Raw genomic sequence first — 15467 nt, forward strand, 5'->3', positions numbered from 1 at the left:
TGTGCTGCAAGGCTGAATACAATAGAAAAGATCATTAAAACAGCTGATTTGACTTTGTCATCAACTACTGTATGCCTGACAGTGCAGGTTACTCAGGCCTTTCATTCAAACAATATCCAGCTACTCTTCTTTTGATGATAGCTTTTGGCTATTCATTCAGGCAGTCTGATTTGCTTCTTCCTTGAATAAAAATGCTAAAAGAATATTGTAATAGATATTTTCAATCACTACTCTTAAAAATAAAAGGGAGATTTTCTTTGTAATTATTTCCTCTCCCCCCCTCCCCCTTTTATTAACTCATCAGGTTTTAAGTTGTTTCCCTTTCTCTTTTCCAGGTGCTAGTCTTAATGTTGCTGTTCACCTCTCATTTCATCATCTCCCTCTCCTCTTGTTTTTTTTCATTCAGTCTGTTATTCCCCCACCCACTTCCTTTGTTATCGCTTTCCCACATGTGTGTTTCTCCTTGACATTCTACCACTTATCCCCAATTAGTAGATGTGTGAACCCTATACCTCTGTTGTGTTGGTCTGGTCCTTGCTATGCTGCCCCAGTTCTTCTCCGTCTAGCAGGGTATAAATCTTTAAAGCATGCTTGGAGCGAGTAGAGATACCTGAGACATCTTTATTTTTAGACTGCTGTAAAATATCCTGTTCTTCTTCTGCCAAATTAGTTAATGATAAACATTAGGTAATGCATTTTTAATATCCTTAATTATTTAAAGTATCTAACATTCTTTTTCTGATTAACTGCAGGATAGATTATCTTTTTTCCTTTTTTTTCACCTCTGACCGATTGTATTAACTAGTGAATGTCACAAAACTTTCATTGGGGTGTAACAAAGTGCTAAGAAATAAAGAGTCCAGTCCTGTGCAGTTGGCCATAAATGTCTGTTGCTGAGAAAAATCAGATCTGTGGTTTTTATAGTCAGTTACTACTACTAATAATTCCTAGCTCTTATATAGCACTTTTCATCCATAGCTCTCAAACCCATTTACAAGTGAGGTCAGTAGCATTATCCCCTTTTTATTGATTAGGAAACTGAGGCACGGAAAAGTAAATGACTTGCTCAACGCCACCCTGCGGGCCAGTGGCACAGTCAGGAATAGAACCAAGTCTTCTAAATCCTAATCCAGTGCTCTGTCCACTAGGCCACACTGCACTGAATAAGATATCTTAAATGCAGTTGAAAAATACAGGTCTCAAACTCCCATAGATTGATGAAAATGTTCTGTTTGGTTTTTGTTTTAATGGAGCAAGACCAGCAACTGAGCCAGTAAGGTGCTAAGGAAGTTGGAAAAACTCCCTAGCCTGAGAGGCCTCCCTGGAATATTTTCAGCAATGTATGTTTCTGCTATGTGCTTTAAAATCACTGTCTGGGAAGGGAGAAGGGAATCAGAAAAAAACTCAAACTTTCCTCCCTCACAAGAGCAAGAAATCAAAGTAAGGCGGGGTGATTAGAAGTGTTCCTCGGGGTGGGGATGGAACTGGACTGAGTACCTCCAACCACCAAAGAGAATGGTGATGTTATATTAGACATCCACATTTGATTGTGGTGGTGTTTTTCTAGGGCCTGATTCCAAGACCACTGAATCAGCGAAAGACTCTAGTTGACTTCAGTAGGTTTTGGATCAGTCCCTGGGACATACTTTGGAACATTTTTCAATTAAATTTATCTCAATTTAAAAATGCTCAGATCTATAAGGAGAGTTTTATTTTATCTCCCTCCCCCCCCCCCCCAAACTTGAAGTACCTGGCCAAGGCCAGTATTTGCAGGTGTTGGTTACTCCCAGGCAGGTCTCTTTTGGCAGTCAACCAAGGAAATTGACAAATGAGACTTCTAGCTCTCAACTCCAGGGTGCTATTTGTGTTCCTCCTCCTGTTTCTGTGGTAACAGAGTTTTCATCAGCAAAAGCAAGGTAGAGTGAACATTTTAAAATGTCACTCTGAAAAGTCAGCATTAAAAGTCTTACCATGTTTTTGCCAGTCTGTTTCCATGGAAATAGGACCCCACTGAGCAGTCAGAACTCCTGTTAATTTTCGGTCCTGGTTCCCATGTTTTGTGCCGAGTACCAAGTAAATTTATGTCAGATCCGTAACAACCACAAACAATATTCAGACCATTTTAAAACTTGCATTGAAGTTGTTTTATTTGATTTGACCTTCCTTCCTGTGAAAACAGGAGTGGAAAGACAGCCAGAGGATTAGAGCACTCACTGATCAACTTCATCTGCTGGCTGCCAATGAAGACCTGAAGTTTCAAGGGGTGATTTCCAGAAAGCATCTACAGACTTCAAGAGTGTCTGTACTTAAATAAGGGAAAAGTGAATGCAAAATAGTAGGGAAAACATCTTTAAGCTATTTCTCCTACAGTCCTTTCTATTTTTTTCCCCTTTTGAACATGATTTCAGGGAGAACAGATTGGCTAAAAATTCCTGTGGTGTCTGCTGTGGTAGAGAAAAGACAGGACTCAGTTATAATATATAAACAACTGGATCCTGGGTTTATAGAAATAAGCTTCTTACGCAGAGGTGACACGTAACTGTGGGTAGTGGGGGGCACAATTGAAAGGTTGTGTGGAGGCACATGACTACCCCATGCATTGCCTCCACCTCCAGCCCCTGAAACTTGACATGTATGTAGACAACATACACTGGCAACTGCCTCCTACTGTCTGTCCTGTGGCTGCCCAGCCCCTTGCAGGACTTGCAGCCATCCCTTCCTGCCTGAACTAGCCTCAGTCAATTTAGCAAGTGTTCAAAACAAGACCAACAAAAGGGGCAACGCAGTTGGGATGCACAGTTCCCCATGCGCCATCAGGGTGGGTGGCGCCAGGGTGAGGTGGTGCTTGGGGCTGGATCATTTCAGTGAGTATGACACCCCCAAATCGCCTTCTCCTTGACAGGCACATTGGAGGCTATTGCTGTTTCAGTGCTCAGCCTGCAGCCAGCCGCCCTGGTGCTTCCTCCCTCCCCATACTGTATGGACACATGGTGAGTGCCACCTCCAGGGGGAGCTGCTGCTTCCTCGCTGCTGGGCGTCCTAGCGAGAGGCGTCCTGAGAAATCTGGGGGGGCATGTTACCCCGCACACACCCCCACACACGTCACCTGTGTTCTTATGAGACTCCTGGACACAGACAGACCTTGTAGTTTGATTGTCTCTGCTAGCTCTCAGACTGACCAAAACAGCCTGAGTTTCATCACACAGTCTGTGTGTGTCCTGGCTTGGATTTCTGATAGCAATCGAATTACCATCCTGTGCAAATATACCAGCTTCCTGTGCAGTAAAAGCTAAATATAGGCCCAAGTCATAACAATTTGGATCCTCGCTTTGCTAAAGCTCTGGGTGTTTAGTATTTTGGTTCAAGGCTATTTCTAATGGGAAATTTTGCTAGCCAATGAAATTTCTCCTTTCTATAATCCCCATCCTATAGCATGAAATAATGGACACTGCAAATGCAAAAGATTTGCCAAATATTAGTGTTTCATTAATGACCTAAAACTCACAGTTGATACAGAAGTTGGCAGGATTGGGGTTGGTAAATCATGTAATCTAAGGGGCCTGAAGTCATTGCATCTGAAATATTGTACTTGAACCACTGTAAATATAAAGATATATTCTGCCATTGCAAATTGCTTTTAAAGTCTTCATACTTCATGCATATGAACAGGAGGAGAAAGGTAACCTCCCAGCCTGTTGGTTAAGCAAATGTGTATCAAAATAAACCCTAAAATAGGAGGCAATGTTGTAAATGTTCTACTCTGTGGCAATTTTTGCAAGTGCTGGAAGGCACCAGCTCCGTTTTATAGCAATATCTTTGTGGCTCAGTCATTGCAACATGCACAATATTGTACACGTGTCCTGCAAAATGTTTTTCATGTATTTATTAACAGAATAATGAATCAGATAATGGTAGCATCTTCCTATCGTAGGCCCTACTAGGACTTGTGGTGCAGCTGAGATGGGATTGCTGTTAAGGCAGCACTGGCAGGGAATTTGAGCTGGCAACCTACCTACGGTACAGGCATGGAGTTTCAGAACCCCATCTGGGCTTCAAACTTCCAGGCTTCCCATATTCCATAGCTACTCAAATTAATAAGCTGTGGCATCTGTCAATAGATAATTAGTCTCTGCCTTTCCAAAGAAGTTTGCATTGACTTCTGCCAAGTTTCTTGGTATTATTGTTCTGGAAATTTACCTCATAATTTTTCTGTCTGGTCTATTGCAAGTTGACTTGTATAATGCTTCCAGTAAAGGAGTAGAGTCTGTTGACATTAAGTGCTATTTTTCTCATCTGTGTTTGTCCACTGTTCCTAATTATGCAATAGGAGGAGGATTCTGTGTGGGTACTAACATTGTTACTGTGCTAAGAAACCCTTTCTGACTCTACTTAAATAATAAAGTGGTAGGCATGTTTAATATGAAAAAAAATCAGATCTTTCCTTATGACTTTGATAAACACCAGGAGGATCTTCTAATTTTGTTGTTACATTTTTTTGTGGGGGGGAGGTGTACGTGTTACTTTGGAAGATATTGGATTAAACAAATGAAAGTTGGTTTCTCTAGCCACTTGGATAAATGAAACCTCATTTTCTCTAGAGAATTTTTAATCAATCCAGTGAGAAGTTGGAATAAAGGTAAATCTAGAATAAGGAGAAAGCCAACAAATCAGATAGCTCTTGTCCTGGGTCTTAGCATTTTTGGAATTGAAGGGAAGAGTTATCCATCAGAGAGGTAAATGCTGAAAGAAAGGGCTTATCCTACAGATGAGTGAAAAATATGTTTAGACTGCATTCATTTCAGCATCATGTGATTATCTGTTTGACAGTCATAGGTTTGAAGGAATGGCCATGGCTGATGTTATGCCACCTTAGTGCAGCAAATGCTGGCTGGAGAGTTTCTGATTTCCTTATTTAGGACCAAATTGCCAGCCTGCCTCCATTAACACATCTGCCAAACTTGTGAGGATGTCAGTTTGTCCATGGAAAACTCAAAAAGCTATCTGCATGCATAAGTCAGGCTCACAATTAGTCAATTTGTGCCTGCAAATGTAATCAAACTCATGTATGCTTAAATCTTGTGGGTGCATTAACACGGTGGTTCTCAACCGTTTTTTACCTGGGGACCCCTAAACCTACATTCCTTGCATGACTCTGAGGGAAGAGCAAGTCTGCACGTTTCTCTGGTTGCCACTGTACCTTATGACATAGAATCTATTTTCCAGGAATGATCTATGGAAGTTATGACAACTCCAGCATGGTGGAATGCTAGGCAATCATATCTGAGTAGGAAGTTTGGAAATAGGAGGAGAGATGGAATTGCAGTTCACGTAGCCGAAAAACGGGAATATAAGGAAAAGAACAGTGAAATTCCACATTGTCGGGCATATCCTCTATTGTTGTTTGTTTAGGCATTCATCAGTGAACACTAATTCTGGGTGATTTAATCCCAAATCCTCACACCTTGGAAGATGTTCTATATGGTGACAAAATTCCTCCATAAAACTTGGTACCAGTAACCAAGGAACAAGATTTCTATTCAGAACTTCCTTCGTAAACAGACAGCATAAAGATAGGATGTCAGACCACATAGACTGGATGTTGCATTTGCATTCATTATAGAAGTTAAGGTTTCCAGCAGGTGGGAACTTGATTCTAATGATGTTCCTCTGTTGTATGTGTCAGGACTGCACTTTACCTTGCAACTAACAGAGACATTTCTCCTTCCTGACATTGTTCTGAATCTTAAGCATATTTTACCCTTGGACTTTCATCATTTAGATCTCACTTTCCTGGGCCAAATCATGAGTGGCCTTATGCAGTGATCATAAGACACAAAGTACATCAGAAAAAATGTATATGTTCATACCATGCAAAGAGACCCTGGCAGTTCCCCATGATTGATGGGGATTGGTCATGTTAGGGGTATGGCTATTGGGTCTGTGCACAGCATGGAACCACAAAAGCCAAAGCAATAAGGGGAGTATTGGGTCATGTCTACTATTCCCACCTCTCCTGAAACCTTGCAATAGCAGCTGCATGCCACCTACTTCATACTGGGGCTAAAAACTCCTTTTCTCATCCCCAGCCATTTTGTCATGCTTTCCTAGGCTGATAGTCTATTAATTTGGGCTGGCAGCTAAATTTCTTTCAAAAGTCAGTTTTCCCACCACATTCCCAAGTAGGATGCCAAGATATCTAATGGTCATGAGTGTGTAAAAAGTTTCATACCTTTGGGAAAGAGATCAGATATGTGAGTGGTACTAAAATATTTCTTGTTTTTCAGATTTCTGATGCTATAGAACACCTTCAGGAAGCACTGAAACTGTGCAAAGATGATATGAATTCACTTCATCTACTGGCTCTCCTTTTTTCAGCCCAAAAGCACTATCAGCATGCACTCGATGTCATCAACATGGCTCTCGCTGAGTACCCAGAGAGCTTTAGGTAAGTGATGTTTCTTGCATGTATTGTCTAAAATGGTTTGGTATCTCCAGCCATGAGATCACATCTGCCTACCAGATCCCTCATTCTTACACAAGGGCCTGATTCCCAGCATTACTCTAGTTTTACACCAGTTGAACTCCATTGCAATTACACTGGTATAAAACTGGAGTAAATGTGAAACATTAGGCTCAATGTATGATTCTGTGTACTGTCTCAAGAGCCTTTCTGATAGATTAATTATGTAATGGGTAAATCAGGGTTTATTTGATGTATTTGTCTTTGTATAATTTGTCTTACATGTGACTATCTGTACTTTTTCATATGCTTTTTTTAATATAAATGTCGAATGAGCATGAGACAAATATAAAATTACCCCCTCTCAAATAGTTTGATATTTTGAAGAACTTCCTGGTTAAAGGGAAACTAATTTTAGGCTGTTGATAATTCTTCAGACTTTCACCATTTCTTTGATACTTTTGTATGACCTGATTTGTGGGAATAGTCTAGTTTGGGAAGAAAGAAGGTCATGTATTACAATGTACAGCTGGAGGGAATGGCTTGGCTGTCTAAGACCCAAGTTTGAAATAACAGAGACTACTTGGAGTCATAGGTTCAAATTGCACCACCGTTGATTCAGCCTTTCATCCTTCTGAGGGAGACAAGTTGAGTTCCTTGCAGTTTATTATGTCCTGGCGTTTCAGATGAGATCTTAAAAACGGAGGTGTTGTCATTAAAGATACCATGCCATTTTTTGGTAGAGGTAGGGGCTGGTTCAATATCTTGCTCCATTCAGAGCTTGCCTGTATTTCTCTGGGGGGTTTTATATAGCTTGGGTGTTTTATCAATTACTGCCTTTTGCAATGGACATTAATATCCTTGCCTCATTCTTGAAGCTACTCAACACATGTCCGGAGTTGTAGCCTTCTGTGCACACTGTGTGATAGAGAAAGTGAACATTATAATTTTTGTTATTAAAGTTAATTCCTTCTACCAACACCTGTTCAATACATTCACATATGTATGGTTGAGCAGGGAAATACTGTAGTGGCTATCGTGGTATATCATGTTTTTTAAGATAGTTGTCATAATAAAGTCCTCATACCTCTACAGACAGAAGTCAATTGTTCCTAGGGGACTATGAACACTAGACGGTAGCTAAGATTAAGACTGCAGCAAAGACTACGCTATCCATTTTTGTTAGGAACAGAGGATTTGCCATATCAGATCAGACAACTGCTTCATCTAATCCTGTATTCTACCTCCACCAGTGTCCAATGACTTACACTTCACAGGAAGGCAAAGAAACCAAACAAAACATGATGCACCTGGCCAGCTGTATAATGCTAAATATGAGGGGAAAATTCCTTTGTGACCTCTGAAGCAAACAAATTACTCTGAAGCATGAGAATAGTATGTTCTCCTACCCTTCTGAGACTCCCTGGCTCAGTGTAGAGGGGCAGGCCCCCATAAGTGCCACATTAGTTTGGATGGGGGGGGGGGGAAGGCAGTATGTATTAATGGAGAGTGGATAGTGAAAGCTGCAGGGCCTCAGACCCATCCCCACTACAAACACACTGTCACATGACTTCTTAAAAGCAGCTCCCCCTTCACTCCCTGCGTCTGTTGAGCCTTAATGTAGCTGGCTGTGAGAATAGGTCTCACGTACAAGGGTGCAGGCTTAATGCCTGGCTTCTCTTCTCTGCTGCTCTGGCTCCCCCAGCTTTGTTGGCACCACTGGATGCTCCCACCCCAAGCAACATGTAGCTATCTGGTAAAGTGAGGGAATGGAGAGGGGTAACAGAACCACCAGAAGGGGGTAGGAGAAGAGCCAGCAAAGAGAACAAAGTATAAGAAGAAAAAGGGGGGGAAATATACAAAAGAGAAAGAGACAAGCCAGGCGGGAGGGAAGAGGTGAGAAAGGGAGATGCCAGAAAGAAAAAGAACAGAGAAAGGAGAGACCATGGCAACTATGTTGGACATGGTGCAAGGGAACGGGGGTGTCCATCTGCCACTGCATCCCAAGGTGAATGAGGAGGGGCTTCAACATAAAAAAGTTGCTAATAACTGGTTTAGGTGAAATCTAGCGCATGGAAATGGAAGGAATTGACGCTCCTGTGGCAAATCGAAAGATCGCACCATATTTACAGCTCTGACATCCGCAGCAGCACAGGAGCTGAAGTATTGATCTTTCGTGTTTACAATCCTCTGATGAAGTAGCTGGAACTGTGAAAGACTGACAGATGAATAGAGTATCCCAGTTGTATCTGCTAGAAGAATAATGTATCCCATCGAAGACTTGGGTTATACACCAAAGCAATCATATAGAAAGAAAACCTTCCATTTGGACTGTTCCTAACTTTTCTAGAGGTTAAAGAAACAGATTATATCCAGACAGGCTTTATTGCTTTGTAAATATTATCCAAAGAGTGAGACCAAATTGTAGTGTAGATCTCTAGTTGCAATTGACTTCAAAGAAAACTAGTGATTTTTTTATACTACTGTTCGGGATGACTACGGAGTAATATGCAAAGTTAAACAAAAAGATTGGCATTAAAAACACCTGAAAATATTTCCAAATTTTCATTGTTATGAACTGGGCAGCTCTGTAATGCCTTGGAGCTGCCTTTTTAATGATGGATGAATCCAGTAGGAAACAATCTGGTGGCATGTCTCAAGAAAGTAAAATCAAACCATCATTAAGAGACACAGGATATCCCTGGAGCTCTGGATATGACGAAGTGTAAGTATTACCTCAGTATATACACTAAACAAAAAGAATGAATAATACATAAAAAATAAAGGAGTTACCTAACAAGAACTATGGAAATTTCCTGCTGTTTCCTGTGTCTCTGGCTGCGCTCTGATTTTCCTACCTTGACGTATGTAATTAGGCTGTGTGTGTAGCTGCTTCCTGCTCTTCAATTTTATACTGATTGTTTTCATATACATAGAACATTTAAAAAAAATAATCACTAGTAAGGTATTTATCATTATCCTGGGCATACCTGGCTAGAAATATGGAATGGAACAGCCCCACTAACCCTTTTAGGGAGTCCTGGACCTGTGAAAAGGTCATGGTTAGGACTTAAGGGGTGAGAGAATACTCCATATGTTTTGGTGTGGGAAGAGGGGCCTATGTTTATGAGGCCTACAAATTCTGGGCCCCATGCAGTCTTCCCTGCTCACAAACAGGGAAGAATTAATAGGAGAAGCAAAAGTGGATAGGAACCTGGGAAGCAGTGACCATGAGATGGTCGAGTTCAGGATCCTGACACAAGGAAGAAAGAAGAGCAGCAGAATACGGACCCTGGACTTCAGAAAAGCAGACTTTGACTCCCTCAGGGAACTGATGGGCAGGATCCCCTGGGAGAATAACATGAGGGGGAAAGGAGTCCAGGAGAGCTGGCTGTATTTTAAAGAATCTTTATTGAGGCTGCAGGAACAAACCATCCCGATGTGTAGAAAGAATGGTAAATATGGCAGGTGACCAGCTTGGCTTAACAGTGAAATCCTTGATGATCTTAAACACAAAAAAGAAGCTTACAAGAAGTGGAAGAAGTCAGAAAGGTCAAGTCACACTTGGAGTTGCAGCTAGCAAGGGATGTTAAGAGTAACAAGAAGGGTTTCTTCGGGTTTCTTTCTTTAGCAACAAGAAGAAGGTCAAGGAAAGTGTGGGCCCCTTACTGAATGAGGGAGGCAACCTAGTGATAGAGGATGTGGAAAAAGCTAATATACTCAATGCTTTTTTTGCCTTTGTCTTCACGAACAAGGTCAGCTCCCAGACTACTGCACTGGGCAGCACAGTATGTGAAGAAAGAAGTGGTGCAGGACTATTTAGAAAAGCTGGACGAGCACAAGTCCATGGGGCCGGATGCGCTGCATCCGAGGGTGCTAAAGGAGTTGGCAGATGTGATCACAGAGCGATTGGCCATTATCTTTGAAAACTCATGGCGTTCAGGGGGAGGTCCCGGATGACTGGAAAAAGGCGAATGTAGTGCCCATCTTTAAAAAAGGGAAGGAGGAAGATCCGGGGAACTCCAGGCCAGTCAGCCTCACTTCAGTCCCTGGAAAAATCATGGAGCAGGTCCTCAAGGAATCAATTTTGAAGTACTTTGAGGAGAGGAAAGTGATCAAGAACAGTCAGCATGGATTCATCAAGGGCAAGTCATGCCTGACTAACCTAATTGCCTTCTATGACGAGATAACTGGCTCTGTGGATGAGGGGAAAGCATTGGACGTGCTATTCCTTGACTTTAGCAAAGCTTTTGATACGGTCTCCCACAGTATTCTTGCCAGCAAGTTACAGAAGTATGGGCTAGATGAATGGACTATAAGGTGGATAGAAAGCTGGCTAGATCATCGGGCTCAACAGGTAGTGATCAATGGCTCCATGTCTAGTTGGCAGCTAGTATCAAGCGGAGTGCCCAAAGGGTCAGTTCTGTGGCTGGTTTTGTTCAATATCTTCATTAATGATCTGGAAGATGGCATGGATTGCACCCTCAGCAAGATTGCAGATGACACTAAACTGGGAGGAGTGGTAGATACGCTGGAGGGTAGGGATAGGATACAGAGGGACCTAGACAATTTAGAGGATTGGGCCAAAAGAAATCTGATGAGGTTCAACAAGGACAAGTGCAGAGTCCTGCACTTAGGATGGAAGAATCCCATGCACTGCTACAGACTAGGGACCGAGTGGCTCAGCAGCACTTCTGCAGAAAAGGACCTAGGGGTTACAATGGACGAGAAGCTGGATATGAGTCAACAGTGTGCCCTTGTTGCCAAGAAGGCTAACGGCATTTTGGGCTGTATAAGTAGGAGTGTTGCCAGTAGATTGAGGGACGTGATCATTTTCCTCTATGCAGCATTGGTGAGGCCTCATCTGCAGTACTGTGTCCAGTTTTGGGCCCCACACTACAAGAAGGATGTGGAAAAATTGGAAAGAGTCCAGGAGAGGGCAACAAAAATGAATAAGGGGCTGGAGCACATGATTTATGAGGAGAGGCTGAGCTAACTGGGATTATTTAGTTTGCAGAAGAGAAGAATGAGGGGGGATTTGATAGCTGCTTTCAACTACCTGAAAGGGGGTGTAACAGTGTACCCCATAAGGCTTTATCGGGGGGTGCTCATAAATGTTTGTATGATATAACTGGAATAGGGTTTTGCTACATATGCCATGTAACATATCTATGTAAAGGTTATGATCTACTGGTTATGTTCATCCTAGTTGTATGCAGGCACCATTTGTGTGTTCAAAGTTATGAACATTGGCGGTATAATTGCGTGATTTCTAAGTAGCCTTAATTAGAACATTTGGTCACTTCTTGGGAAAGGAATGTGCAAATTAAGTGTTCAATCAGGAAGCACTTAACAGACAAAAGAGCTTGGAAGACTCCAATCCACATAAGAAGTCTACCTGAGGATGTTCAAGGTAGCATGTGGGTAATGGCTGCTACCTGCAAGACCTGAGTCATGCATGGGCATGTGACTTGTCCATGTGATTCCGAATCTCCATTTTGTGACTGGATTCTACACAGGGTGAGGAGGGGGTCTCCACCCACAAGAGAAAGTCTAATTAAACCCCTGGGAGACCCCTCCATTTTGTCTTCAGCTGGCTAAAGAAGGAGCCTCTCTATCCCCCCCAGGATACTTGAAGGAAACTGGAACAAAGGACAGTAACTACAGGGGATGTGAGTGATTGCTGGACCCAGGCTAAAAGGAGATTAGCCTGTAAAAGGGAGCATTCTGGAACTGGTGAGGATCTTATCTGTATTTAGTTTGTTTAGACATAGATTTGCGCATTTTCTTTTATTTTGCTTGGTAACTTACTTTGTTCTGTCTGTTACTACTTGGAACCAGTTAAATCCTACTTTCTGTATTTAATAAAATCACTTTTTACTTATTAATTAACTCAGAGTATGTATTAATACCTGGGGGAGCAAACAACTGTGCATATCTCTCTATCAGTGTTATAGAGGGCGAACAATTTATAAATCGTAAAACGGATTTATTTGGGTTCAGACCCCATGGGGAGTTGGGCATCTGGGTGTTAAAGACAAGCACACTTCTGTGAGCAGTTTTCAGGCAAACCTTCAGCTTTGGGGCAAGTAATTCAGACTCTGGGTCTTTGTTGAAGCAGATGGGAGTGTCTGGTTCAGCAAGACAGTGTGCTGGAGTACTGAGCTGGCAGGGAAAACAGGAACAGGGGTAGTCTTGGCACATCGGGTGGCAGCTCCCAGGGGGGTTTCTGTGATCCAACCCGTCACAGGGGGTTCCAAAGAGGATGGATCTAGACTGTTCTCAGTGGTAGCAGATGGTAGAACAAGAAGTAATGATCTCAAGTTGCAGTGGGGGAGGTTTAGGTTGGATATTAGGAAAAACTTTTTCATTAGGAGGGTGGTGAAGCACTGGAATGGGTTATCTAGGGAGGTGGTGGAATCTCCTTTCTTAGAAGTTTTTAAGGTCAGGCTTGACAAAGCCCTGGCTGGGATGATTTAGTTGGGGATTAGTCCTGCTTTGAGCAGGGGGTTGGACTAGATGACCTCCTGAGGTCCCTTCCAACCCTGAGATTCTATGATTCCTCCTGTGCAAAAAGGGCTCTTACCAGGTCTGAAAAACCAGTTGTATTCACAACAGTTTTGAATTAAATGTATCAAGTACTGGGTTCCCCAATATTTGCTCAGCTCTATCAAGTAATTGCTGGCGGAAGCATGTTGGGAATTGTAGCTCTACATTCGCTTTCTAAAATTTCATATCAAAGCAACTATCAATTTCAATAGTTTTGGTTTAATTTTTTTTTTGTCTTTGCAGAAATAGTTACTGTGTACTTAATGCAAATATCTAAGCAGGCCAGGAAGCATCTAATGTATATCTTGGAGACTAACAACAAGAAGGAAGTGTGTTTTGCATGGGAAATCATTTGTATTGTGGCAGCAGTCATGTGACTGTTCTTCTGACATAAAGGATAATAATAAAGTGGTTTGGGGCTTACCACAGCTAGCCTTCAAAATATGAAACACTGTACTAGATTAGAGGTGGTTTGATGACAGCAAATGCCCTTGGCTTCCCCACCACTACATTAATTTTATTAAGAACCTCTCTTATAATCCTCTGGTGAGATTTATTTGCCGTGGTCTGGTCCAGACTATAATTGAGGGAACAGCTACTCTATATTATTTAGGTAATTTCATTCCTCGGGTGTTATTTCTTACTACAGAGGAGGTGGCATAAAAGGGGTGTTTGCAGATGCAAAGTCAGATGTGCTTCATTGGTTTGATTTTTTTGATACACGTGCATTGAAAACAAAATTCATGACTGGTCTGGGCAATAATATTGTGGGTGTTGGTTGCCAACTGTGTTCATACTGCTGAGTACAATAGGTAGAAGTATTCCTTTGGTTCTAGACCATCACAGTGACTGAGGCGTGATCTACACTTAACACCTATATTGGCATAGATAATCTGTCAGGGGAGTGAAAAAAATCACACTTCCTAGCTGCATAGCTGTGCTGGCTTAACCCCCAGAGTCAATGTAGCTATTCCATCAGAAAAGTGCTTCTGTCAGCATAGCTAATATTGTTTGGGGAGGTAGTGTTCCTATATGGGCAGAAAAACTCCTATTGATGTAGGCTGTGTCTATACTGGGGGCTGTGCAGGCATAGCTATGCCAGTGTAGGCTCTGTAGCGTAGACATAGGCTGAGGGATAATTATCCCTGAAATAAAATGAATCAGCTAGATCATAAACTCATGGCTTAGGCTAGGTCTGCACACAGTTTTGGTGTGTTGGTAACAGTGTCGATTGTGCTGTGATTATTATTTATTTATTTTATTTTACTGTTACAGTTATATTGATACAACCCCGAGTGTGGATGCAGTAATGCGTGTACAAAGATGCCTTATTCTGGTATATCTTATTCTGCTTCCTGTGTGACCAGTATAAAACACCTTTCTACTGGTAGGACTGTGTCCACTCTAGGGGTATTGTACCACTTTAACTATACCAGCATAGTTAAAATGGTACACGTTTTGTGTGTAGACAAGGCCTTAGAACATCAGATCATTATATTTGTATGGCTACAATTTGTCATTCCCCAGGCACAATAAAGCACTGGGACAACTTGAGCCTGGTCCTGGTGATGAAACAGTTTGCTACAGTTTTCACATTATTGTACTGCATTTTTTGATTCCTCCAGATGCAAGTCCTGAAGAGTCAAGGCGGGGCTGAAAGAACTTTAAAGCCTCAGCACTTGAACATACTAGATACATTTATAAATAGAATGTGAAAACTGCTAAGGGAAGTTTCTACAAACTGGCTCATTATAGTGGCATGTTTTCTACATAGCAGTTGTAGGTGACCTGCAGATTGTTTTGATTTTTTAATGTATTAACTACATAGCTGGCAATAGAGTAACAAAAGTAAGTTTTCATACATGGAAAGATATAACTGTACTATATGTATAGTGTGGGTACAAGGGCACAAAAATGTATCATGCTTGTGAAATACACTTGAGTGAGACAAACCAATTTCTGTGTGGATATAGTTTTGAATATTTTCTCCTCATCCTGACCGTGCAAATTTAGTTGTTGGTGAAAATCAGAATATGCAAGGCCTTCATGTTGGATCATCCTGTTTAGCCAGCCTATTAGGGGCATATTAGGATTGATTATTATTTTAATAAAATTAACTTTAAAAAAATTAACATTGTCATTAACCATCAGTATATTCTGGAAATAGTATGAATGATTTATGTCATTTATATACGGGGAATAAACTATTTAAAAGAATACTGTCAACTTGAAATATGCATTAAGCCAGTCTCCTTACTTACGATGCTAATAATACAGGTTATTAAAGCTGAAAGAATTATAAAAATACAATGTACTTTTCAGGGTTTTTGATGCATTTCCCCACTTTTGGCATTTCTTTGGCTTAGACAATTATTTAAATGAGGATGATGATTTAGTTTTTTTGTTATGGTCAGGGAGCCCCAGTGGGGATCGGAGCTTCATTTTGGTAGGTATTGTG

The 15467-nt window shown here is 41.5% G+C and overlaps 1 protein-coding gene across 2 annotated transcripts in view; it reads left to right on the forward strand.

Moving 5' to 3' along the window:
* Positions 1-15467, forward strand: part of TTC7A (tetratricopeptide repeat domain 7A) — a 287398-nt gene that overhangs the window by 126845 nt on the left and 145086 nt on the right. For both annotated transcript variants that reach the window (XM_065400900.1, XM_065400899.1), the window contains exon 15: positions 6285-6445. In XM_065400900.1, coding sequence (XP_065256972.1) covers positions 6285-6445 — 161 coding nt within the window. The remainder of the gene's footprint in view (positions 1-6284; positions 6446-15467) is intronic.

Source organism: Emys orbicularis, chromosome 3, assembly GCF_028017835.1.
Source record: "Emys orbicularis isolate rEmyOrb1 chromosome 3, rEmyOrb1.hap1, whole genome shotgun sequence".
NCBI classification, from domain to species: domain Eukaryota; kingdom Metazoa; phylum Chordata; order Testudines; family Emydidae; genus Emys; species Emys orbicularis.